At 41.9% G+C, this 26,438-nt stretch overlaps 1 protein-coding gene across 1 annotated transcript in view; it reads right to left on the bottom strand.

Moving 5' to 3' along the window:
* The window catches only part of CREBRF (CREB3 regulatory factor), a 504,903-nt gene that overhangs the window by 235,431 nt on the left and 243,034 nt on the right, over nt 1-26,438 (bottom strand). Inside the window, exon 4 of the mRNA XM_044069872.1 lies at nt 23,571-24,627. Within this exon, the coding sequence (XP_043925807.1) occupies nt 23,571-24,627 (1,057 nt within the window). The remainder of the gene's footprint in view (nt 1-23,570; nt 24,628-26,438) is intronic.

Below are 26,438 nucleotides of genomic sequence, written 5' to 3'. Positions count from 1 at the left end.
CCCTGAATGCAGCTACTGTCCAGATGTGCACCCCAGGCATAGTCTGATGAGTCTGTGGTGAGGGTCTGGGTGGCGTGGGGTTGTGAGAAGGGAAGTCCCTTGTTGTGGTTGCATGCTGCTGAGCACCAAAGAAAATCTTTTTTTAGACAAGGTATCATTGGTATGATAGTTTCCAGGTCATGAGAGAGTGTTGACACCAAAGGCTTTTTAGGTACCACTGTAGTTTCCTCATATGCAGTCTGGCATATGGAATGACTAGAATGCAAGAGGCCATGAACCCTAGAGCTTGTAGGATTTTCCTTGCGGATAACTGGGTTCTGGTGGCTAGTTAAGAGAAGTAGGTTGTCAGGTAGGCTTGTAGGCTGTCAGCTAGGCTTGTTTTTCTGGAGTAAGGAATGCCATCTGGGATGGTGTGTCCAGGCTTGCTCTCAGGAATACAAATTTTTGTATGGAGACTAGTTTTGATTTCTTTTCATTGATAGTATACCCCAGGAGGTCAGTAGGTCCTATACAAATGTCAGGTGCTGTAACTGCCTGATTCAGGCAGACAGTCTGGAAAAGCTATCATCTAAGTAGGGATACATTTGCATATTTCTTTGTCTGCGAAAAGAAATGGCTGGAGCCAGGCATTTTGTGAAAACTCTGTGAGCAGTGGATAAGCCAAAAGGAAATGCAGAGAACTGAAAGTGCATAGATCCTGCCCTGAAACCTAGATATTTCCTGCAAGACTTCCTGATTGGGATGTGTAGGTAGGCCTCTTTTAGGTCCAAGGTGGCTAACCAAGCATCCTTAGAAAGCATAGGAAGAAACTGGTGGAGGGTGAGCATTTTGAATTTTGGGATCACCAGAAAGGTGTTTAGAATGGATAGATAGAGGATTGGGTGCCAGGTGCCCTCTTTTCAGAAGAGTCTGGAATAGAAACCTTGTACTATCTGGTCTGCAGGAACTTGCTGTATTGCCCTCATGGAGAGCAGGGAAAGAACTTGCTTTTTGGTCTCTGCCCACTGGTTTGGAGGAAGATCTGGGAATCCTTTTGGGGGTGGCAGTGTGGAAATAAAATTTGTATCCCTCGGACACTGTTGAGGACCAATGGTAAGAGGCCCAGTTGCTTGCATGGAATGAGAGTTTTCCTCCTAGGGGTACAAACAGGTGGGCAGAGGTAAGATGTGGAGATGCAAAGTCATTGCGAGTTCTTACCATAAGAGAGTGGCTTAGTACTCCCTGTTTTTGAAGAGGAGGAACTCCACTGCTTAGATTTCTGCATGCCCTGGGTCTGGTGTCTGGGGGGTCTGCTTCCCCTGGGTCTGGGCTGAGCTGGCCTGGAGGGGGCAGGAAAGGACCAGTGCTTGGAGGGGCAATGCTTACTGAACCTTGGTGGCTGGACCTGTAAATGTCTTAACTGTCTGCATAGATTTAAATTTTTCTTGCATTTTTTTTGAGACCTCTTCTGCCTTGGTGCCAAATTGTCTTTATTCAGTGGTGCGTCCAATAATTTGGATTTGAGATGGTCTGGCAAGGTCTGTTCCTTAAGCCAAGCATGCCTTCTAAGGACAGAACCAGTGACTGCTGCCCTACAAGAAGTTTCTAGGGCGTCAAAGCCACATTCCAAGGTGTGCTTAGTAACTTGACTGGCAGAATGCATAAGCTCTTGTAATTCTTTATTTTCTGCACAAGCAGGGCAGGAAAAGATGATATTATTTGTTTGAGGAGATCCATAGTATGCTGCTGCTATTTCAGCATGTGGAACTGACAATTTAATGCTCTAATAGCAAGAGTAGCAGAGGTGTATACTTTTTTATCCCATCTGTCTAAAGCTTGGGAATCCCCGTCTGAGGGGGTGGGATTCTTCGCAGAGGTTGCTTTAATTCTTTTAGGTCCTTGAGAGATGACCTCTGGGTCAGCAGTAGGGTTTTTGAAAATGAATTTGAGTCAGGGACTGTGTCAGGAGTGAAACTAGATTCCATAAAGACATCATCCACAACATCCAGGACAGGAGGAATGGCCAAAGGTCTGTGCTGTGGTAAATCTAAGTATCCCCAGAGTCTCTTTTTTTTGACTGAGGATTGTCTTGACATTCCCATTGGAAATGCTCCCTCAAAGTATGAAGGGTTTCACCAAATGAAAAATTTTCATGTGGAGAGGCAGAAGGAATGAATTCCTCTGCAAAAGAATCCTCATAAGCAGAGAGGGGTTGCATGTCTTCATATTCAGAAGCATCAGAGTCATCAGACTCCTGTTCAGACAAAACTACTGGGGACAAGTCTCTTTCTTTTGGAAAGGGTAGCCTGGCTTCCCCGAATAAGCATAATAAGGTCTTCCGCCATTTTAAGTATTTGAGATTGAGGCAAGGAAGCAGGTGCCTGAGCTTGGGTAGTCAAGTTTTTTGGGCGAAGTTTGTACCCTGGGCCTTAGAAACTCAGTAGTCTTTGAAAGAACTGAAGACATGAAAGGAGTCGTCGTTTTGTGGCAAGTATCGGTAGTGCAAAGTACTTCCTCGGAAGCCGGTACCTGCTCAGCAGATGTGCAGGATTCTTAGTCGAAGAGCATACTGGACTCCAAAAGGGTCTCAGTAGCGGCCTGCGAATCCGCAGAAGCAGGCATTAGTGGCTGAGAAAGCACCTTACTGAGGACCGGAAAACTGACGACTAGCTTAATGGAAGTTTTGTCGGCAGTTTTGGACCTGTGCAGTGTCTCTGTCTTTATCCTTATGTTTTTTTGGAAGATTGGTAGTCGGATGGCTTACCAAAGCCATATCGGAATTAGAAGACTGAGCGCGAAAATATCTAGCTACAATAAGGGCCCGAAGACGTATAGTTCTGGCGTTAATGTACAAAAGCGACCTAGAGGGACATCGTGGTCTGGGCCTAAACAGGTAACGCAGTAAGAATGGAAGTCTCGGTGTGGTACAGGCGAGACAATTGTTAACTTTTTCTGACATAGGTTAGAGCAAGAAAAAAGGATCCCCAACGAGGTACTTGGCTTTAGAAGATTTCAACTTCAATTTAGAAATGAAATCTCAGGTAGCGGCTGACCAGAACTCAGTCTAACTGCTTCTGCTTCGGGCTCCTCGGCAAGAAAGACTGATGTAATGGCATCAGCTGCCTGATTTTATACCACTGACGACCTGACGTCAGTTCTGGAGCGACAGCAACCGACGCAGAAATACTAAGCCTCTGGTATTCGTGCCGACTGAGGGCTACCCCTGGCAGGATAACCCAAATGTGATCACTGCAACAGTGATACACGAACACCATCTAAGGGGTCATGCTTTTTTAGTTTTTATATGAGAATCAGAGTTGGGAAGAAAGACCAAATGAAGTTACTGAGTAAATGGATGGATATTGGAATTCTTGGTGGCTCTGAATCTGACATTTATTTTGGCTCTCATGGGAAATGGGTAACAGTCATGGAAATTAACTTTATTCCAGTTTTCTATTTTGTACTCATGTTTTGAGATTCTCTTAGCCTAAGTTGTATCATTACAGACATTCAGGAAAATTTGTACTATAAGGGGAAATTATGAACAATAAGATTACCCTTACATAGTTTGTGACCTATAGATTTTTTTTTACCAAGTCTTGGATAAAGATTGTTATCAATAAGGACATTACACAGTTTTATACATGGATTTTTTTTTTTTTAACGTCAAGACTTAGACCATTTGAGAAGACCTTAATTAGGTTGTGGACTTTAAGAGCGACCAAAGGGTTTTTTTTTTTCTTTGACAAGACGATGTAAAACTTGAGATGGTAAATGAGTGTAGACTTGACATTTCTCTTTTAAGTATTAGTGTGAGGGGAAAGTACAATTGTGTAAGAACTTACCATTTTTTTTATGTATAACATAACTGTGTTTTGTTTCTACGTGGAGCTTTTCTCCCCGGGCCTCTGCTGAAAATGGAAATATATCCAGTCAGACCAGCCCGGTAAACAAATGTAAAATAAAATAAATAAATAAATAAATAAATAAACAGTAGATATCTTACTGATCACTTTTGCAGTATTCCAAACTGCTGGGTTATCACACCAAATAACCTAGATTTCTGGCCACGGTACCAAAGCCAGAACCTTCCATAGAGCCATATGTAAAGGCATATGGCCCAAACCTACAAGTGTAAGGTTACATAAGTGGATGTATAAGCATAAAAATCTGACACCACCTCAAAGCCAGACAGCCTACAGACACACGAGGATGGAAGAAAAAAAAAAGGTCAGCTAAGAGGGGAGAAGGCAAAAAGTCTCTCCCCACAGTCACCAAGAAGCGGTTAAAGAAACAGACAAGGGGAATGGGCAGGGTGATAAATAATATCAAAGACATCTGTAGGACGTACACATCTACTATTATGGCAAGCTCTTACAACTGTACTACATCCCACCTCAGAGCACTTGCTGCAATATTCGAAACTGATGGGTGATTCACAAAGCGTAGGGACTGTTGAGGGTGGCTGGATGCAATGTAGGAGAGCTATCAATCCAGTGAAAACCGATCTGGGAAAGGAAGCTTGGTACCTACAGAAAGCATCTGCCCTGTATTGTTTGGTAAAGGTACATACATAGGACCGAGTTGCTTCTAGGATGGCTCTCTAGTCTATCCCCTTGTAAAAGGCTCCAGGAGGCCACTGCTCTGGTAGAGTGTGCTCTAACTGAAGAAGGCAAAAACTTTACATGGTGAATGTAGCAAACATAAATTGATTTAGAAATCTAGTTAGCAATAGTTTTGTTTAGAAACAGTTGCCCAGCTTGGCTTCTTGAAAAGAAACAATTTATCAGTCTTGTGGATGAACTTGTTTTGTCTAAGTAAACTCTGAGCTGCCTGTGAACATCTAGTTCAGGATTCTCAGAAAATCCTCAGAAAATCTGTGTCTGAAAGGGATCAGAATCCTATCATCTATAACGTCAAGTTAAGAGATGGTAGGATGGGGTGAAGTAGTGAGCCCTCGAGTTATGTAAGCAAGCCCACTCTGTAGGTTAATTTGCGGTAGTGTCCCTGGCTAGGTGGTAGAGAAGAGAGGAACCAATATTGCCTTGGCCAAAAGGGAGTCACCAGCAAGATCTTTTTTAGGTCTCTCTGGACCTCTGGCAAGACCTTTAGGAGTAGTGGTAAAGGAAGAAACGCATAAAGAATCTCCCTGTCTGAGAAAATGACATGGCATTGATCCTCCACGCCTGACAGCAAGTAGTCCTGGAGTAACAGCAAAGTAGTTGCTAGGGGTGTGTGTGTGTGTGTGTGTGTGTGTGTGTGTGTGTGTGTGTGTGTGTGTGTGTGTGTGTCTGTGTGCGTCTGTGTGCGTGTGTGTGTGTGTGTGTGTGTCTGTGTGTGTGTGTGCGCGTGTGGAGGCAAACAAGTCTAAGAAGCAACCCATTTGTGCACTATGTCTAGGAAGACCTCTTTGTTCAGCATCCATTCATGAGGGTCTTCCCTTGATCTGCTTAATATATCTGCCAGGACATTTTCCTGTAAAGGAATGTAAACTGCTTGGACAGACAGGCTTGCTTTTGTGGCCTGTTCCTCTGCCAAAAGTACCAGTCTGCATAGTGGACAAGATATCAGTTCCCCCTGCTTGTTTATGTACTGCACGACTGTAGTGCTTTCTAAGAAAAATTTGAGGGGGCCCTAAACCAGAGTGTGGGAAAAGATCTGTAAGGCCTGAATTAAAGCCTGCACTCTCCTTCAGGTTTGTGTGCTCTGACTTCTGATTAGGTGGCCAGTGGCCCTTGACTCTCAGGGAAAGCCCATGCCCCCATGCAACATCTGAAGTATGTGTCGGCAGTTCCTGTTGAGGTATCTGCACTTTGAATGGCAGGCCTCGGTTGAGGTTCACCTGTAATATCAACCACTAAAATTTCCTTCTTTAGGCAGGGAGAAATGGAATTTGGGTATCCAGAGGATGAGAATGCTGGGACCAGATAGATTTAAAGTACTACTGAACTTTTCTCATATGTAGTCTGGCAAAGGAGATCAGAGGGGTAAGGTTGTGGCCATCAATTCAAATGTCCTGAGAACTTCTCTTGCAGTGCAAGTCTGAAAGGGTAAGAGACAAGCAGCCATACCATGTCTAGAGGTAGAAAGGAATGCATGTGTTTGGTGTCCATCTGCAGCCCAAGAAATGCAGCAAACAGGGTAGCTTCCACTGAAGGAACATTCAAAATTGCTTACTGTACTTATTTCTTTGTTTCACTTGAAAGAAAGTTACTGTTTGTCGTTTTTGCATTAAGTTACCTGTAACACATTGCATTTAAGTTACCTAGCACTTGCTCACTAAATTAAGTCAGCACTAAAAAATTAAAAGCACTACACCCTCACAAACTCCCCTTGAGTACCTTGTTCCCCACTGGCCCTTTTTTCAATTATAAAGGAATTCCCAATACTATTCTAGCATGTCCAAAGGTCAGTTGTCAATCTCCTCTCCGGTCCAGCTGGTGAATCTGGGAATCTTGAGGCAATGTTACAACTGCTTCATGTACACAGACAACCCTCTCCTCCTCCCAACAAATTCCAACACATGTGAGAGATACAACCATATAGCCAAACTGGAGGCTAAGCTCCCTCAACTCAGTACTGGCGTAACCAGTCAGGAGGAGAAGGAAACCACACTCACTACAATTCCAGTCTCACATAGACCTACCACGACAGCAAACTAAACACATAAACACACAAAAACATACTCAGAGGCTCTAAATAAAAATCTGCCTAAGCAGCAGAGACCTCCAAAGCAGACACCCAAGCAACCGCTACCCAAAACAAAACACGTCCAACACGTAGCTCACAAAGCCAGTGTGCCGAACAGTCACAGCCCTTAAGGCTAAACAACACACCTGATACACTTGTAATAGGTGACTATCATCAGGCACACTGACGTCCCGCTCACCAGGCTGAACAAGGAGAAGGTCACGGTGAGCTGCCTGTCGGGCGCTAGGATCCGCCACATAACACAAGCACTCAGGTCACTCCAAGGCAAGTACAAATATGACTCGGTGTCCATGCTGGTGTGAATGACCTGAGACGTACCTCCCTGGACTACATGAAAAGAGACAGAGGAGCTCTCTGAGCATGTAGCTCAGGCCGGTATGACCCTGACCTTGAGTAGCATCTTACCCTCACCAAGAATGATGCCACAATATGAAGACAAGATGATCAATTTCAACAATTGGCTTAAGTATTGGTGTCATTCAAAGGGGATCCAATGCCTGTCAGCCTGGGATGACATGCTCGACAAGCCACGATGCTTCTCTAGGGACGGCTTGCACCTGTCACCCCTGGACTTTTGGATATTGGCAAAGGCTCTTGCTACCCCCATAGTGTCTTTTTTAGGCAAGGCTCAAAAGACAAACCCACCTCCATAGGTATCACAAGAGATAAGAAACTAAGAATAATGCTACTCAACGCCAGAAGTCTAAACCTCAAGATGCATGCACTCGAAACTCTCCTTAGCATGGAGAACATAGATATCTGAGCAGTAACAGAAACCTGGTTCAAGGCTCCCGAGAGCACCCCAACACTACCAGGTTATACCTCATACCATGCTTTTCGGCCCCAAAACTTGGACCGAACCACAAAAGGAGGGGGAGTATCAATATTCGTCAAAGATACCCACACCTCCAGGTTGGTGGCACAGCATGAAGAATCAGAGACTATCCATGTGCAACTAACAGTGGGTAAAACTGCCTTCCAGTTTACAGCCTGCTACAGACCACCCTCCCAAACCCAGGAACCCCACTTGGCCTTCCTGAGAACACTGGAAAATATGAAGGTCTCTCCAAACACCATTATATTGGGTGACTTACCCAAACATAGACTGAGAGCATTACTCTAGCTCAAACACCCTAGCCCAAAGGTTCCTGGAATTTATAAACTCATATGCTATGGAACAACTTGTTACCACTCCCACAAGAGGGGAAAACATACTGGACCTGATCATCACCAACATGGGGACTCTATGCTCCAGACCAGAAGTGTATCCCTCATTGGTAAGATCAGACCATAAACTAATCTCACAGGATATTCACATCCCGACCCCACCCCCTGCCCAGAAAACCATAGTGAAAAACTTCTCTAAAGCAAATTTCACACTCCTCAAAACCGAGGTGGAATTCTTCAAAGCCCCCGGGCCTGTGGAAAATACGGCCCAGACCGCAGAATCCTTTATAAACGCATTCTATGAACACCTTCAGGAATGCATGGATCCTGCAATCCCAAATAAAACCAAGACCCAATCCTCCAAAGGCAGACGTCCTGTCTGGTGGACCCCAGCCATAAACAAACTATACAATAGAAGGAGGAAGCTACTAAATGACAGAGCAAAATCCCAAAAAGGGAAGGCATCTCTGATCAGTATTAGCAAAAAACTACAGGCACTCATAAAATCGTCTAAGGCCAGCTTCAAGAGAAAAATTGCACAGGACACCAAGGATAATCACAAGGCTTTCTTTAGTTATGTTAGGAACCTGGGTGGGAATTCCCAGATATGCTCAGAATTAGTCCAAAATGACAAAAAATACACCGAACCCACAGACATTGCCAACATCCTAGCTGACAGGTTCAGTGCAAACTCCCCCCCCCTACCCACCAAAAGGGAAAATATCTATCCCAGCAGAGTGCTGCCCCCCTGACATCTCAGATGCTCAGTTAAGAGCCGCCCTCTCCAAAGCAAAAAACACAGCATCAGTGGGACCAGACGGTGTCGCGGGCTGCGTCCTACATGAACTCAAGAAGAGCTAAACCCGAACATAAAACTACTGTTCAATCTCAGCCTTACTACAGTATATGTAGCCAAAGAGTGGCATACAGCAACAGTGGTCCCTCTCCACAAAGGTGGTGCCTCAACGGATCCTGGAAACTATCACCCCATAAGCCTGACTAGCTTGGTCTGCAAAGCTATGGAAAGGATCATCATGGATCTCATAAATAAAGATATTGGGGACCTAAAGACACTGGATCCTACCCAGTTCGGCTTTGTTAAGGGCATATCCTGCCTCTTAAACCTGGTCGATTTCTTTGAAACAGTCACCAAGGCCATTGACGAGGGGAAGGTGGTCCACACAGCCTACATGGACCTCGCAAAAGCCTTCGATACAATACCCCACTCTGGCATTATAGATAAGCTCACCAGCTTAAATATAAACCCCTATGTCACTAGATGGGTTGCAAACTGGCTCAAGGACAGAACCCACATGGTTAGAATTGCTGGAGCCATGTCAGACTCCAAACCAGTTAAAAGTGGCGTCCCACAAGGCTCAGTCCTGGGACCTCTCTTGTTCGGTATATATTTCTCGGAGGTACAGGCCAACATGTAAGGACTGTGGCTGACCAAGTTCGCAGAGGACTGCAAACTGGGCGCCATAATCGACTCTCCAGCCGACACAAGCATCCTCTAAAAGGGCCTCATAGAAACAGACAACTGGTGCCAGAGCCATGGCCTCAAGCTAAATGCCAAAAAGTGTATAGTCATCCCCTTTGGCAAAAACAAAGTGCCCACAAATTACCACAAAGTACAGAAGAAGTAATTAGGGACCTGGGGACCCAAGTTGATAGCAATCTTTCATTTGACAACCACGTGGCCAAAGTGGTTAGAAAAACATTTTATATAGCCCACCTAATCATGAAGGGATTCACATCAGGGGAGGTCATCGTGCCTCTTTATTCATCCCTCATCAGGCCCATAATTGAGTACAATGCCCCTTTTGGGATGTACCTTACCAGACACCTGCAGCAACTGGAAAGACCCCAAAAGTACCTCACCAAGAGGATTAAAGGGCTCAAACAGATGCCATATGCTGCCTGGTTAAAGAAACTCCAGCTCTACTCAGTGGCATACCGCCTGCTCAGAGGCGATCTGTGCCCGATGTATAAAGCCATGTCCAACCCGGAATTAATGGACATGCTGCACCTCAGAAAATCCAAATCCCATAGAGCTACGTGCTCGAGAGACTTGAACCTCAGCACTGAAATAAATAGGACATGCTGGAGGGACAGATTCATAACCCAGAGGCTCCTTCACTCTGGAATAAAATCCCAGTCCAGGTTAGGCAGAGTCTCTCATTGACTCTCTTCAAGAGAGATCTTGATGAGTGGATGGGAGATCATAGGTTTACCCCGGGTATCACTTCTGTGTCACTGTTAGGACAGAGGCACAGTATACTACCCTCAGAAAAGGGCATAGCAAAATTAATTTAAAATGGGTGGCGAAAGCCAAACACACTCTGGCTAGGCTTATAAATGCCCTAGGGCAGATAGCCTAGTATGAACCTAAAACGTCCATTCAGTGGATATAAATAAATGCCAACAGATTACAGAAACAACATACATTAATATATATATATATATAAAAAAAAAAAAAAAAGAACACCTAAACAATAAGGACTTTCATCCTTACATGCCATTACAAGCAGGCTTCAACATAACTAACAGACATGCACAGTACTGTCTAAAAGTAAAAATACCTTCACCAAGTAAAAACTACTCATGGTAAAAAAAAAAATTGTTAAAATATGAGTTATACAATGTGATCCTGGTAGACACGAAAAACGTGCATGCTAATTGGCCAATCCAAGCATTGTGCACATTGTAAATCGAAGGTAACCTAAGCAAGAAGTACGGCCGCTAATGTATCATGCAGCCGCAACTTCAAATGAACAAAACCCTGCATAAAACACCTAACCAGCAAGCACAATACAATTTTCGACTACTGGAAATTCTATTTTACAAATAAAACAAATACCAGACACCTTAAATAAAAAAAAACTTTAAAAACACCTTACACGCTTACAAGTAGATGGTAACTGCCCTGCTTTCTAACCTATGTTACTATGCAAAGGTAACGTAAAACCTTTAAAGAAAAATATATCAGCACTTACTGAGACCCTCTAAGTGATTAGGTTTAACACGTTACCTGCACACAACAGATTGAAGTCCTCGGCTTCCTGAGCTACGTTACTATACAAAAGTAACATAAAATCATTTAAAAAATGATATGTCAAACCCAGAGCTGTTGGATATGCTACTCTTAAGAAATCCCAATCCCTCAGAGCCGCACGCTCCAGGGATCTAAACCTTGTCATCACAATAAACAAAGCATGCTGGAGGGATAGGTTCCTGACCCAGAGACCCCCCCAGACTCTGGAATAGACTGCCCATACATGTCAAGTAGAGCACCTCTGTGGCCATCTTCAAAAGGAACCTTGATGACTGGATGGGAGAAAGGAAATTCACCCCAGGGATCATGTCAGTCACCCTGCTAGACAGGGATCCAGGGAAGTAAATAGTGTGGGAAGAAATAGCCCAATCGTTATGGCTAGGCTTGTATGGGCCCTAGGGCCGACAGCCTAGTACCAACTTATGAGCCTATATCGCCACTGCCTACGAACCTTTGTATCTCCTTAACACTGGCTTTAGCCAAAAAACTAAAAGTTTGAAAGCTATCCTTTTCATACACACTGTAGCTTCATATACATTCACCAAGTAAAATGACATTAATAACTACACCAAGTAAAAAAAGGCAATTACAGTAGGTTCTCCCTGTCACTTATGCTTCCCTTCATTTAAGAGCTACAAAAACAGCTTTCCTACACTTAAGATCAAACACTACGGACACCACATTAATAACCACGTACCCTTGTTATATTACAACCCTTCATTATTTCCGAAGATCTCTTGAAAAATTAATAAATTGTATTTAAATTAAAAAGAACAAGTAAAATAAACAATAAACATGAAGTAAAAGTGTGGACTATTTTATCTCACAAAAAGTGGAAGAATACAAAGTAAAGCAAAAAAAAAAAAAAAAAAAAAAAAAACTAAATAACAACATAAACATAACAAACAAAATTAACACCATTATATAATAGCAATAACCCACGGCTGGCTGTGGGTAATGCTGGATTTACCCACGGTCGGCTTCGCCCTAGTGACCAAACCGCACCAACCGTGGGTAAATCCAGCATTACCCACAGTCAGCCATGGGTTACTGCTTTAGTAAACAATGCATCTTAGCACATTGTGTTTTAATTTAAATCTTACTAAATATTTAGTCATACATCTGTTTGCTTCAATATACATGCATCTTAAATTAAAAGGCCTAGTATAAATCTATTAAACTTGAGTTTGGCAGCTCTAACTTGAAGTACAGAGTTGCAAGAAATATCATTTACTCCAAGGGGAGGGATAGTGGCAATTGGTGTTAGTTGCCACAATAACTTCCTATATTCAAGCCTGCCCCCCCCCCCCAACACACACACACATCCTGGATTACATGTTCAGTTTGAATTTTTTGTTTTTGAACAAAAGCTGCATTTCAAGGAATGTTTCTATAGTGCATTTGATTTTCCTCCTGTGCTCATATATTCTAACCTTCATGGCTCTCTGTCTTTCCAGAACATACAGCACATACTGCAATGCAGACCACCCCAGTAGGTCTTGACATTTCTAAATCTTAACCAAATTGTAGATTTAAAAAAAATTATCAAGAAAGAATAGTTGCATAAAATCCCTCCATAGCCATGGATGCCCTTCTCTTCTATGTTGCAGTATTCTTAACATATGAGGTCCTCTGCCCAAGCGTCCTGACATCTGGCCAGCATACAAAAGCTTTTAGCAACTGCAAATACAGGGGATGTCGCATGTATGTGCTTGGCAATGCCAGCTATAAACAATCCTCAGAACTGAAATGCCCCAGTAGGAACACCAGAGCAAAGGACAAATAATCTGTCATAAAAAAAAAAAAAGGCAAGGTACAGGGGGTGGGGGATAGAATACTGCAACATAGAAGAGAAGGACATCTATAGTTATGGCAAGATTTTACAGAACTCTTCTATGTCCTAGTCAATATTGCAGTATTTTTTACAAATGGGAGAATACCAATGCTTAGTAAGAACACTGGAAGGAGGAAGGCACAGAGGAGCTTTCTACACAGCCATGGAGAATGGGCTCTAGCAAACCCTGCCCTAGATCTAGAAATGCTATCCAACTTGTAATCTTTGGTGAAAGTATGAATAGAAGGCCAAGTAGCAGCCTCTAAAATTGTATTAGTACCCAAGCCTTTAAAGAATGCACCTGAGGAAGCCACAGACCTAGTGAAGTGAGCCTTAACAGGAGCAGGAAGGTTCTTGCCATGAATGGCATAACAAAACAAAATTACCTTAGAAATCAAAGAGAAATTGTCTGTTTAGAGACAGGCAAACACAGAGCCCTGTGATGAAAAGAAACAAATGGCTGATTAGACTTCCTGATAGCCTTAGTCTTATCCAAATAAAATCTGAGTTGTCTATGCACATCCAAGTTGTGCAAGATCCTTTCACTGGAGGACTGAGGAGAAGGGAAGACAGTGGGCAATTAAATAGATTGAGAGACGACTCATTCACCACCCTGGGCATAAAGGAGAGATTAGTATGCAAAGACACCATATCTTTGTGAAAAACAAGAAAAGGTGGAGAAGCCATCATAAGCTAGAATCTCAGAAATTCTGATAGCAGAGGTGAAAGCTTGCAAAAGAAATGTTTTCCAGGTACAAAACTTTAAGAAAGCAGAGACTGCAGGTTCAAAAGGGGCTACAGTAAGCTTCTCCAAGACCCAATTCAAATCCCAAGGAGGTGGAACTAACTTCCTGGGAGGCTTAATATGAAGAACACCTTTAGGAAAAAGTTTTACTTCCAATCTGGATGCCAAAGGTGGAGATAATGGCAGACAGGCAGAAATGGCTGGCAAGTGAACTTTCACTGAAGAATAAGCCAAACAACTCTTAAGTAAATTGTACAAGTAAGAAAGAACTACTGGAACATCTACTGAAAATGGATCCAGATTTGAAGAAAGACATTAAATTGAAAATCTCTTCCGTTTGGATAAGTAAGATTTTCTAGTATTGAGTTTCCTGGCCTCCTGCAGAACCATAAGCATGTCCTCTGAAAAAAGCTGTCTGAATAATATCAAATGTTTTAAAATCGCCCACAAAGTCAGTTATAAGGTAGGTAGTCAGATGTGGATGAAGTAGAGATCCCTTGTCCTGTATGAGAAGGGACACACTGTGAGGTAACCTGTGATAATTGCCCTTGGCTAAATCCAGAAGTAAGAACTAATGCTGTCTTGGCCAAAAGGGAGTCACCACAATATTTTTGTTTTGTCCTGCTGAATTTTCAGGACTTTTTGAATGAGAGAAAAAGGGAGGGAATGCATTGAGAAATACTTCCTTCCATGAATGAAAGTGTCCACCTTCCAAGCCAGATGATGTGGGACTCTGGCATAAAACAGAGGAAGTTGTCTGTTCAGAGGGGAGACAGACAGATCCAGTAGAGAACTACCCCACCAATGGACCAAGTCCAGAAACACATCCCTATGAAGAATCCATTTGTGGGATTGAGTCATGCACAATGTTTTGGGTGAATGGGATGTAAACCACCTGAAGAGTTGCATTGTACTGAACTGTCAAATCCCATGCCATGATAGCCAACCTGCAAAGAAGTTAACACTTTGGTATGTCAACAAGCTGGGGGGAGTACAAAGGACTGCGGAGTTGTCTTGAAACACAGAGCCTGGATGAAAGACTAGATGAAAAGCCTGTACAGCTACAATAAGAGCCCTCATTATCTTGATGTTGACATGCCATTTTCTTTCTGAAAGAGATCAGAGACCCTGCATCTTCTTTGATGCAAAAGTTGCCCCCACCCAATGTCTGATGCATCTGTGAACAACTCGAGTTGGCTGAGGTAAATGAAGAGAAGTCCCAGATTCAGAGAAAATTGTTAATTCACCAAAGGAACTCAGATTTTAGGCATGGGAGAAGAGGGATCACAAACTCCAGAGGGTGAGCATGCCACACCCAAACTGATTTTAGGTACCACTGCAATTTCCCCATGGGGAGTTTTGCAAGGGGCAGCATAGGTATTGTGGATGCCATAAATCCTGGAAGTCTCAGATACCCCCTGGCTGTAATGGAGGGAACAGGAAGAAGCCTTTTGAAGGAAGTGAGGGACAGATTTTTTTTCTGGTGGAAGAAAAGCCATCATGAGGTCTGTTCTGAACCTGCACCCTATAAAGATGTGATCTTGTGACAGTAAAAGAAAAGGGTTTTTTGAAATTTATGGTGAGCCTCAGACACTGCAGGACAGAAATGACAAACTGGAGATTTTGAATCAACTGTTCTGACCTAAGAGCCAGAAAAAGGAACTCATCCATGTAATGATATACCTGAATTCCCTTGACCCTGAGGAAAGGGAATCACATGGGCCAAGCACTTTGTGAAAAACCTTGGGGCAGCTGAAAGTCCAAGAGACAATAGGTTCATAGATTAGTACTAGGCTAACTGCCCTTGCGAGCCATATAAAGCCTAGCCAATTATCCCCTGTGAGATTCAAACCCTGTACCTTGCGTTTGTAAGGCAAACACTTTAACCATTAGGCCACCCTCCCAACCCCTAAAGGCAGAGAACTTGAAGTGCAAAGAAGCCACATAGAAACTTAAAAGATTCCTTTAAAGAGGCTGGATAGGTATGTGAAGGTAGGCATTGTTGATGTCTAGAGACCCCATGCAAGACTGAGGCGGAATCAAAGGAAACAGTCAGTCAAGACAGCATGTGGAAAGCTGGTGCTTTTAGGCAAGTGTTTAAGTGGGATATGTTCAGAATTTGTCTCCAAGGACCATCCTTTCTTGAGACAAGAAACATTCTCGAGTAAACCCCCTGCCTTTTTGGTCCATTGGCACATGAAGAACTGTGCCTTGAGAAAGCAAGTCCCTTAGGACCTCTGGAAAAAGCAAGTCCCTTAGGACCTCTGGAAACAAAGTCAACTGATTTGTAGGGGGCTGTGGAACACCCATGAAAGGAGGAAGATTTTTTCCAGGTCATGAAATATCCTTGTTGGACAATACAAAGAACCCAAGAATCCTGAGATACTTGCCCAAGCTGGAAAGGAAATGGACAGACAGAGATACAGGAGTGACTTGGAAGAGGCTGGTAGTCGCAGAGTACTTGGCCTGGCTGGAAAGGGCTGCTGGGAAGAAGGGCCAGAACCAGTAGTCAGACTGTGGAGGTTTTCTTGTAGTCTTTTTAGATATGGAAGACGACAGGTATATGTCTGTCTCCTAACAAAGGAAGTCTTGGTGGGAAAATTTCTGTGGACTTTTGGTGGGAAACTTTCTTTGGAATTTTGGAACAGGGGACACAAAAAGGTGCTACAAATCTTGAAGCCCCTTTTCCTTCAAGAAAGAGCTGCAGAACCAAAATGAGCAGAGTTGTCTAGAGGTGCATCCATCAATTTTGCTTTGATGTCATCTGGCAAAAGTTGAAGCCTCAACCAAGAGCACCTTCTAAAGACAGAGCCAGAAGCATTTAATTGTGCGTCTAGCCACTTTTGAGGCTGCTGCTAATAGAGACATATCCTGATTTTTTTAGGTCAGAGTCTGGAAGCTGTGAAAGAGCTCGAGAGGCCTATGAAAGCAAGGCTAATGAATACCCGGACATGTGTGTTCGATAGCCAAGGTGGAAGTAGTATAAACTTTCTTACCAAGTCTTTACATAATTTTACTCTCTCTATCTGAAGAAAGAAGCTTTGAAGAAGGTGATAACCTAGAGGACCTATCTGAAGCAATGTATACTATAGCTAGATCAGCTGAAAGACATACGTACACGGATTTGCAGTCAGGCACTTTGTAGAACCTGTCTGGCCTTTTAGTAGCAGGAGCCTGTGAATCAGGGATCTTTGAAGTAGGTGAAAAAGCATCCACAAATGCTGGCAAAACAGGAGGCACAGCAGAAGGAGTTTCCATTTCTGAGACATGTGAGCAGTCCCATTTAAAAAATTCTCTTTTTGTTAATGGTCTCCCCAAAAGAAATCTCTTCTACAGTGGAATTTGCATCCATTGGACTCCTCCTCCTCTGGAGAAGCATAGTCTAAAGGGGAAGTAATTTGTGCACAGTATGCCAAGGAATCCTCAGAAGAGTCATCATCAGGTAATCTTGTTTCCTAACCCTTTTAATGGAGCAGGATGTGAAAGAAGGAACAGAAACTGTAGTGGAAGGCTTCAGAACCATCAATGACTTAATCAGCCCCTGAGAAAATGTATCCCAGTTAGACTGTGGAGAAGGAAGGGCCTGAGAATGTTTGGTTTTCAGTTTTATCTTAACATGCATTTCTGCATGCTTAGTACAGGAGGAAGCAAACAAGAGGCCTGGCTTCTGTGTGCGACTCCAGAATCTGTTACTTTGCTAGGGTAAGATACATCCCTAGGACCTTCAAGCACAATAAGCCATGGTTCTTCTTGACCATCCAAAATGGAAGTCTGGACTGCCTCTGAGGATGTGCCAAGGTCGAATTCTTTAACTGCTTCCGATGCCAAAATTGCCAATGAACAAAACCTAAACTCCAAACTCAACTCTGGATCTTCACTAAGCTCAAGAGATATGTCAGTGGATACAGAAGCCAAAGAGGATTCAGGCCCAGGTTTGCAGACTTTCCTCTTCAAAATCAGCTCAGCCGAAGGACTCACTCAACCCTCCAAAATCTTTTTTTTAGCTAGTCTTTTACGTCACTGATTCTCTAAGTAAAGATTAAAAGCTGAAAGTTGGGACAAAGGACTGACAAACAGAACAAGAACGATGGTCGTGACTGGGGCCTAGACAGAAAGAACAAAGATCGTGGCTGTCCTTATGTGGAATTCACCCTCCACACCTACACTTGCCTTTCCTGGATGACATGAACTAAGCAAAGAAGGCAGTAGCAAAGAAATAAATTCCCAAAGGGGCACTTATCTGAAATTTGGCAGCAACCAACAGAATCAGGCAGACCAACTTATGAGCCAGGTGTTCCAAATGGTGGCAGAAATGTTCTGAGGATTGTACGTGCAGCCAGCACATATGTGCAATATCCTATGTATCTGCAGTAGCCAAAAGCTGTTGTATGCTGGCCGGACGCTGGGTCGCTTGGGCAAAGGACTTCCCATATGTAAAGAATATAGCAACATTGAACAGAAAGCCATTTATAGTTTCCTTTACAAAAATACAAGGGGCAGTATTGACAGCTACCACATTTACTAGTAGCTTTATTTAAATTTCTTCTGGGTGACAAGGGCTTGATAATTTTTCTTTTCAAGTAGCCCTTTAATATTGTGTGCTGTCTTGCATATATAATGTGGAACCTTTATTAAATAAGTAATCATCTACCCTAAAATATTCCAATTCGGTTTCACCACATTCATCTTTAGATAAGAGTTCAATTGTAAAACAAGGGCTCTTTAATATTTGTTGTCGGTGTTGTTGCCTAGATTTTTTTGTTTTGTTTCCCATGTGACAGCCACCTTGCATATTTATTTATTTGTTTTCCAGGGTAGAGCGCTGACCTCCATGAACCATTTTCAGACTCAGCCCAGGAGCTGTGTCTGGTTAGGAGACCTTCTCTGAATCGCACATTTAGGTAATAGAAGCGGAGGGATTCTAACCTTGCTCCACTGGACCGCAGGAAACACTACCATTCACTAATGTGGATTCAGACATTTTTCGGATTAGCATTACGAAAACTTGAAAACAGCCTTTCAACCTTCCCAGCTTTGCTTAAGTGCTGATATAAATTTTGATAGTATACCAATATATGTATGCACATACACACACATTATATATATATATATATATATATATATATATATATATATATATATATATATATATATATAATATATATATATATATATATATATACACACACACATATATATATATATATATATATATATATATATATATATGATACATGCATCTATACATAGATGGATATAGATATACATCTATATATAGACATATAGATGGACATATATTACACACACAGAGTATATTTCTACAGATTATATATATATATATAGGGCGCATCTCTCTCTCTGTATGTTATGTGTGTATATATATATATATATATATATATAACATGCACACATATAAATATATATATATATATATATATATATATATATATAAATAAAACACACACACACACACACACACGCAATATACTTCTATATCTACATATACAGATATATACGTGTGCATCTCTCTCTGTGTGTGTGTGTATATATATATATATATATATATATATATATCAAGATATATATATATATATATATATATATATATATATATACACACACACACACACACACACACATCTATATATATATATATATATATATATATATATATATATATATATATATATATATATATTACACACACAAACACACACACGTGTGAATACTGACATTTGATTACACGTACCAAAAGAAACTAGATAACTAAATACTTAATACAATTATTTGAATTAAAAAAATATGGCACTATTACACATTTATTATTTATTTCATATTTTTTTAATTTTGTACCAGTAGTAATTTTTACTTAGTGACTGTATTACTTTAAGAAAATGTTATTTAAGAAGACGGTGCTGTGCATATCTGCTATTTCTGATGAAGTTATGCTCTTAAGATCATGAAAGGATGAAAGTATTTAACATTCAGGTGTTTTATTAATTAAAAAAAAAATGTACATTGTTGCTATCACGTACTAGCATTTATTTATTCATATCCACCAAACAAAGTTGATGAACCAACAAATGCCACCAACTGGAAGTTGTGAAGGTTCGATCAGTGGAAGCCATCATGTTTGCTGCATTTTTAAGTCAATGGTACAGCTTTGCAGCAAACCTGCTGTGACTGTGGTTACTTGCAGCCCAAGAAATTCAGGTCTTGTGTGAAGTTCAGTATGGCTTTCTTAAAGTTGATCGTGAACCCCAGACTGTGGAAGAGGGAGACAGTGAAACTGAAATTAAGTAGAAGGATCTGATGACAGGGCGCTTGGATAAATCAGGTAGTTTAGATACCGAAATATCTGAATTTCCTAGAGTCCTGCAAAAAAGCTATTACTGGTGCCAGACACTATGGACTATCTACAGTCCCCAGGGTTTTCATAGAGGGGTACCGCAATGAACAACCTGAAAACTTAATAAATTTCTTATAAGGAGGATAGATTGGGATTTGAAAGTAGGCATCCTTCAGATCCAAGGAGACTACAAAATCCTGTAAGAGGATTGTGAGGCATGGGTTCATACTAAGCTAACTGCCCTTGCGAGCCATTTTAAGCCTAGCCAATTATCCCTTGCGAGACTCAAACCCTGCACCTTGTGTTTGTAAGGCAAACACCTTAACCATTAGGCCACCCTCCCATCCTAGAAGGATGAAGGGCTAAGAAGTATGGAGTGACAATATGCTGAATGAAGGGACCGTGAGGAAAGTGTTGAAAAGGATGTCTCCATTCTCCCTTTTTTTGAATACAAGAAATAGTCTGGAATAAAACCCTCTTCTCACATGCTGGTTTAGCAAAGTTTCTATTGAGCCTTGCTTGAGTAGTGCTTGAATAATGGGCGGTAGGAGCTTCACCGGATGGGGGTGGCGTAATACCCCCAAACAGTGGGATTTCCTTCCAAGCCATTTTGTAACCCTGTTGAATAATGGTGATGATCCATTTATCTGTGATTTAAAAGCTACCAATTTGCTAAACAGGAGGACAATGTTTGACAGGTGGATGGCTGGATTGGGGTGGGAGGGGGGTAGGGCAGGTTGATTTGCCTAGGTAGGGAGAACTCCCAGATTTGAAATACCAGTAAGGTGTATCTTGAAAGCTCTTTCTAGGCATTTTCTTGGCCCTTTGCGAGGGTCTAAACTCCCTGCGAGAGAAGGTAGTGGGTTTTGCAGGGTAATCTCTGGTATCTGGGGAAAGAAGCAAGGAACATTGGTTTGCAATCCTTCATAATTTTCCCCTTGTTCTTGTAAAATTTTAAAAAAGTCGGTTGCAATCTATTAGCTTGGCTTTGATGCCCTCAAGTAAGGACTGAAAGTGAAGCCATGCATACCTTCTGATGGCAGAACTAGTAGCAGCATGCCTGGAGGTAGTCTCTACTGTTTCATAACTGAATTTGTTGCATTGTCTAGCCATATGTGAAGCTTGAGCCACCACAGATGTGACCTATTTGCTTAATGCCTGGTCTTTCCGTAGAATCCAAAGTTATTTATATTACTCTAAATAGACAGTATTATTTATATTACTCTAAATAGACAGTATTTGGTCATTGGAGTCTAATAGTTCAGAGCTTTGAAAGCCAAAGTGGAAGTACATACCCTCCCCCCACCAAGTATGTCTATTGCCATGCTACCTTTTTTTGGGGGGAAGGGCATTAGCAAGCAGGTAGGAGTCTGTAAGACTTTATGTGCAGAAATGGAAAAAGCAGAAGGATCTGCTAAATGTTTCCTGTACAGAAACTGATCATCTTAGTAAAATCCTTCAAGCCTTTTAGAAGTGGGTTGCTGACAGTCAGGAAAAGTATAAGTAGATGCAAAGTCATCCAGAAAGACCTCCAGGACAGGAGGGACTGGAACAGGTGCAGGAGTGCCTACTTCCAAGCAAGTCATAATACCTTTTCATATCAGAAATTGGTCCGAGTTTCCACTAGAAATGCTTCATAATGTTAGAAATGGTTTCTCTAAAAAAAGCTTCCTCTACAGAAGGATCAGTGGATAGGGAGTCATCATCAGAAGCTACCTGGCCCGGAGACTGAATCTGGGAAGAATATGCCAGAGAATGTTCACCTGGAACAGATACTGGCTCATCACCCTCTGAAGATGAATCCTGCTTTTTCTTGTGAGGGGCAGCAGCAGTACTGGCAGAAGCGACAAAACATGGGAGGTTTAAGTGCCATAATGGCCTTAAACAAGTCTTTGGGAAAAATCCACCATGGAACGTCTGACAAGAGGATGCACTTTTTGTTTTCTGTATTTTGTTTTTTTGGAGTGATGCCCACTTTAACGAGACAAGGCAGAGACTATCCCTGACATACCTTGATTAAATGACCCAGGTATTTCTTCTCTTACTAATATTGGGGAATACCTTCTGTTCCCTCTGAAATGATTAGCTGGGGTTCTCTGATCTTACTAACATTGGTGAGCACAGTCATTTTGGATGTGCAAGAATCAGATGCCATACCTGCCTCCCATGGGTTACAGTAGCAAGAGTCTGAGAAGCCAACAGATGTACCACGGATTCCAAAACCTCAGCAAATATAATTGGAGTCCAACAAATGTGAGAATGACCAACAAAGATGTTTGTGTCTTTCTGCTTTTCCAGGTTAGGGGTCGCCACAGCGGAACTCTGGTCCGCTAATGATTGGCAGTTGATTTTTACGTACCGGCTTGCTAGGCCTGACGCACAACCTTCAACGAAGGTACGCCCATTCACGCATGTCACCACGCAGAAGACGCTCTGAGAATCGAACCGGACAGCGTCTTACTGTGAGGTGACAACGCTACCTCAGCACCACCACCGCGGGTAATGACCAACAAAGATAATAATCTTTAAATTAATAAAATATTTACAAACTGTAATCCTCAAACTCATGGGCTTCTGATGTTGTAGGGAGAGGCATGTTAAGCCATCAAGTGCAAACTAGTCAGAGGAAGTGAATTTACCACAAGGAGTGCTCTTGAAAGCTATGATGAAAACACAGACTTCAGCATAAAAACACGCCTCAAAGCTCCTCATTCAGTACTGAGGATGACAAATTTGTTTTTCCAGCATAGCAGTAACTATATTCCCTGCTACCAAATGCCTAGAACACAGACTAACCTTGGAACAAATTCATGTAGCTCCAAAAGTCAAACAGTACTGGTTCTCAAAACCCATTTCTTCACAAGGTGGTGATGGTGGGTGGGGGGGGGGGGGGTCACCAAGATAAAAAATATCAGTGGTAAGGGTGGATAATACGCGAGACCCAGGGATATTTGTTAGTAACCACTAACCAGTCGAGCAGAACTTGAGGTCTAGCAGCAACAATCATTATGTATTAGATTTCACAAAGGTGCCTTTAAGATGATAGCACAAAATTTCTGCAAAATGTTCGGTCACATAGACACCCTGACCCCACATAAAAATTTAAAATTTATATCAGAACTGAAAGGTTCTGGCATATTTTCTACAGTTTAGATACTACAGCTACAAGCAGTACAGCAGTTTAAGATGTGAATTGCTTCAATATAACCTCCAACAAACTCAGCAAGCATGGATCCAATAAAGGCTGTCCCTCGAGTTAGTAATCCACACACAGTGCCACGAAGGTATAAAAACTCCACTTTATTAACAGACAATCAAGATTTAGCATTTTCATCTCCCTACGGGAGACTTCAAAATCTGGGAGATAAAAGTACTAAATCTGATAGTCTGTTAATAAAGTGGAGTTTTTTTATACCTTTGTGGCACTGTGCGTGGATTAGTAACTCAAGAGGGACAGCCTTTATTGGATCCTTGCTCACTGTTTGTTGGAGGTTATCAGTTTGGTTATTTTATTCAGCGTTGTCCATTGCAGAATTTCTTCCATATGCAAATGTAATAATTTTATGATACACATAAAAATGCACTTCAAGAAATGATCAAAAGGAGTTGCTGATCCTATCCAACTTCCGTTTGCATCTGAACAATTTTAGTTTAGTTTCCACTACTTGCAATGTACCCTATGAAAAAAAAAAAAAAACATTTTGCATCCTCAAGATTTCTGAGCACATACCTTGTTCAGAGAAAGTATCACTCATGTCATCATCCTTGTCATACTCATAATCCTCTTCTTCCTCATTATCAGACATCTCATGTTCACTCCCAAAGCCTTCATCATGGTCTTCTTCATCATCAAAGTCTTCTACTTCATCTCCATCCTCCTCATCAGGATCAAAATCATCAAGCTGATCATCAACTGAATCAGAAACAAAGAGTGAATAATTGTGCTCTTCCTTTTTCTGAGACTGTTCAATGGCTGAAGCATTTACAGTAAGGCAGGCTGCTTCCTTGCCAAGTTCTGGACCTCCATGTGATTGGACATATAGGTCCTGAGTTTCTTTGAAAGGCATATTAATCTTGCTAGGACTCTGAAAGCTTTCAGGGCACTTCTTTTCTTGCTTCTTTGACAATGTTGCAGCTTCACAGTAGCTGGAATTCTTTGTTGCATCTGTGTGTGTGTGATTGACAGCATGTTTACTATGCTGTATTGGATTAATCATCACCCTTGCTTTTTTCACATAGTCTTTATGCTCCCCTGGGAAATGTAGCTTTTCTGTGCTGTGCATGTTAGTCTTGTTAACATTGTCAATGCTTGAAGCAGGTACAGCCACCTGCTGAACAGAGTCCGTAACAGGAGACTCAGAACAGACACTTTTAGATGAGCACACAGGAGTAGTTGCTCTTCCCACATTCTTCTTTACAGCAAAGCAAGGTTTTATACCAAAAAGCAGGTCGGGATGATAAAGTGAATCAGTGACAGACAAGGAATCCTCACTGTTCAACTGTGCCAGAGTTGGGGTTTTACAGATAACCTCTTCGTCCTGGTAAGGGCTGGAAAAATCATCTAGGCCTAAGAAATCAACTTCCTTTGTCCCCCAGATATCACAGTTGGCGAGTTTGGTGTATTTGGTTAAATCTTCCCAGTAAGTGTCCCACTGTTCCCAGTTTGGAACATACGCAGGATCGTTATCTGGAAGTTCAGTGAACAATTCTAGAGCTTCTATGTCTTTACAGTCCTCTGCAGTAAGGAAGCTGTCTCTGGGACTGCGTCGGTAATTCATTTCCCGATCCTAGGAAAAATATTTCAGAAATATTAGAACTATACTGAAACAAATAATAATCAACATATTCCAAACATGTGCACAGGATCAAAACCACATTAACTATTAAGGCATTTCAGGTATCCACGGAAGCTATTGTTTGTGGGAATATACCAGGAGACTTCAATTTCTATCCTCAAAGGCTACACTGTTGCTGCTGGTATAGAAAGTACCGGAAACAATAAAAATAAAATAAAAATATGGGTTATTGCAATTTTCTTCTTTTGTTCACTAGTGTTAAAAGCTAGTCATTCAGAGATAAAAAGCAATGCTTAACTAGCAAAAGACGACACAAAACCTGTCAAATATGTGATATTACAATGGATCTTACTAAAATATACAAGAAGCATTTTCACCACAAACTGTGTGTTACACTTACACATGGATTCAAAGTTCTCACCGCAATACCTCCAAAGTAGCTGCATGGACAACAGGGAATAAAGAACAGAAGAAAGAATGCACAATGCTGTACCACTATGAACAGCAACAATGTTTTTTAATGTCTTTATAAACAGGACTGTGACGAAACAGTGGAAAAGATGCTGCTAGCTTCTGAAAAGGATGGCCAGCAGAAATCTCAAGCAGACTCCAAGGAATTTTTCCTCAGGCAAGTGGCAAATGTCAGAGATATGATGGGGAAGAGGTAACTGGGAACAGTAAACTTTAAAAATTCCCTACAGAGTACTCATCAGGAATACTGGGTGAGTAAATGAGTGCAACTACAGAAATTATTTTTTGGGCTGAGATGCAGGATCAGCATTGCCTAGAAAAAACAAGGAAAAAAGGCTATGGCCGGGGCCAAGCATTTGGTGAAAACCCTGGGAGCAGTAGATAAGCCAAAGGGTAGCCCAGAGAACTGAAAAAGTGTTGCAAGCCTGCTCTGAAGCTAAGGAATTTCCTGCAGGATTCCCATTATGGGGATGTGGAGGTAGGCATCTTTTAGATCTAGGGTAACCAACTAGGCATTCCTTTGTCATCATAGGCAGCAGCTGCTGCAAAGTTAGCATTTTGAATTTGGGGACCACCAGGAAGGTGTTCAGAATGGATAGATCCAGGATGGGGTGCCAAGTGCCCTCTTTTCTGGGAACAAGGAATAGCCTGGAATAAAAACCCTTGCCTGTTTGATCTGAGGAGGCAGGTTCTACTGCCCCTTGGGGTATGAGAGTTTGGACTTGTTTCATTGCTTCTGCCCACTGATTTGGAGACAAGTCTGGGTACCCTCTTGGAATTGGGAGTTCGTTAAAGGAGAATGTGTATCCCTGAAAAATGATCTTTAAAACCCTCTGGTCCTTTGTTACAGGAAGCCAATTTTTTCTTTGCAGAGGGAGAGCCTTCCTCCTAGTTTTTGGCGAGTGAAAAGAGGGCAGAGGGGGGAGAGGGAGTCATTGAGAGTTTCTGTCATAGATGGATGGCTTAGAACTCCGTCTTTGGAGTGGAAGTGGTCCACTGTTTGCTTCTCTGCTGTTCCTGGGATAGGAGTTTGGATGGTCTGTCCCTACGGGGCTTACCTTGCCCCTGTCTGCTAGGTGCAGGAAAGGACCACTGTTTTGAGGGAAAATTCCTGCTAAAACTAGGAGGTTATACCTGAAGGAAATCTTTTACTGTTTGCATAGATTTTTCTTAGTCTTCCATCTTTTTAAGCACCTCTTATGCTTTTACTCCAAACAAGTGGTCCTTATCCAAGGGTGCATCAAGTAATTTAGATACGACATGATCAGGAAGAGATTGTTCCTTCAACCATGCAGGTTTCCTAATGACAGATCCTGATACTGCTGCCCTGC

Source organism: Protopterus annectens, chromosome 4.part0, assembly GCF_019279795.1.
Source record: "Protopterus annectens isolate FY-2018-M chromosome 4.part0, PAN1.0, whole genome shotgun sequence".
Taxonomy (NCBI): Eukaryota; Metazoa; Chordata; order Ceratodontiformes; family Protopteridae; genus Protopterus; species Protopterus annectens.
Note: the sequence above shows the minus strand (reverse complement) of the source record. Positions and strands in the feature narration are given on the sequence as shown.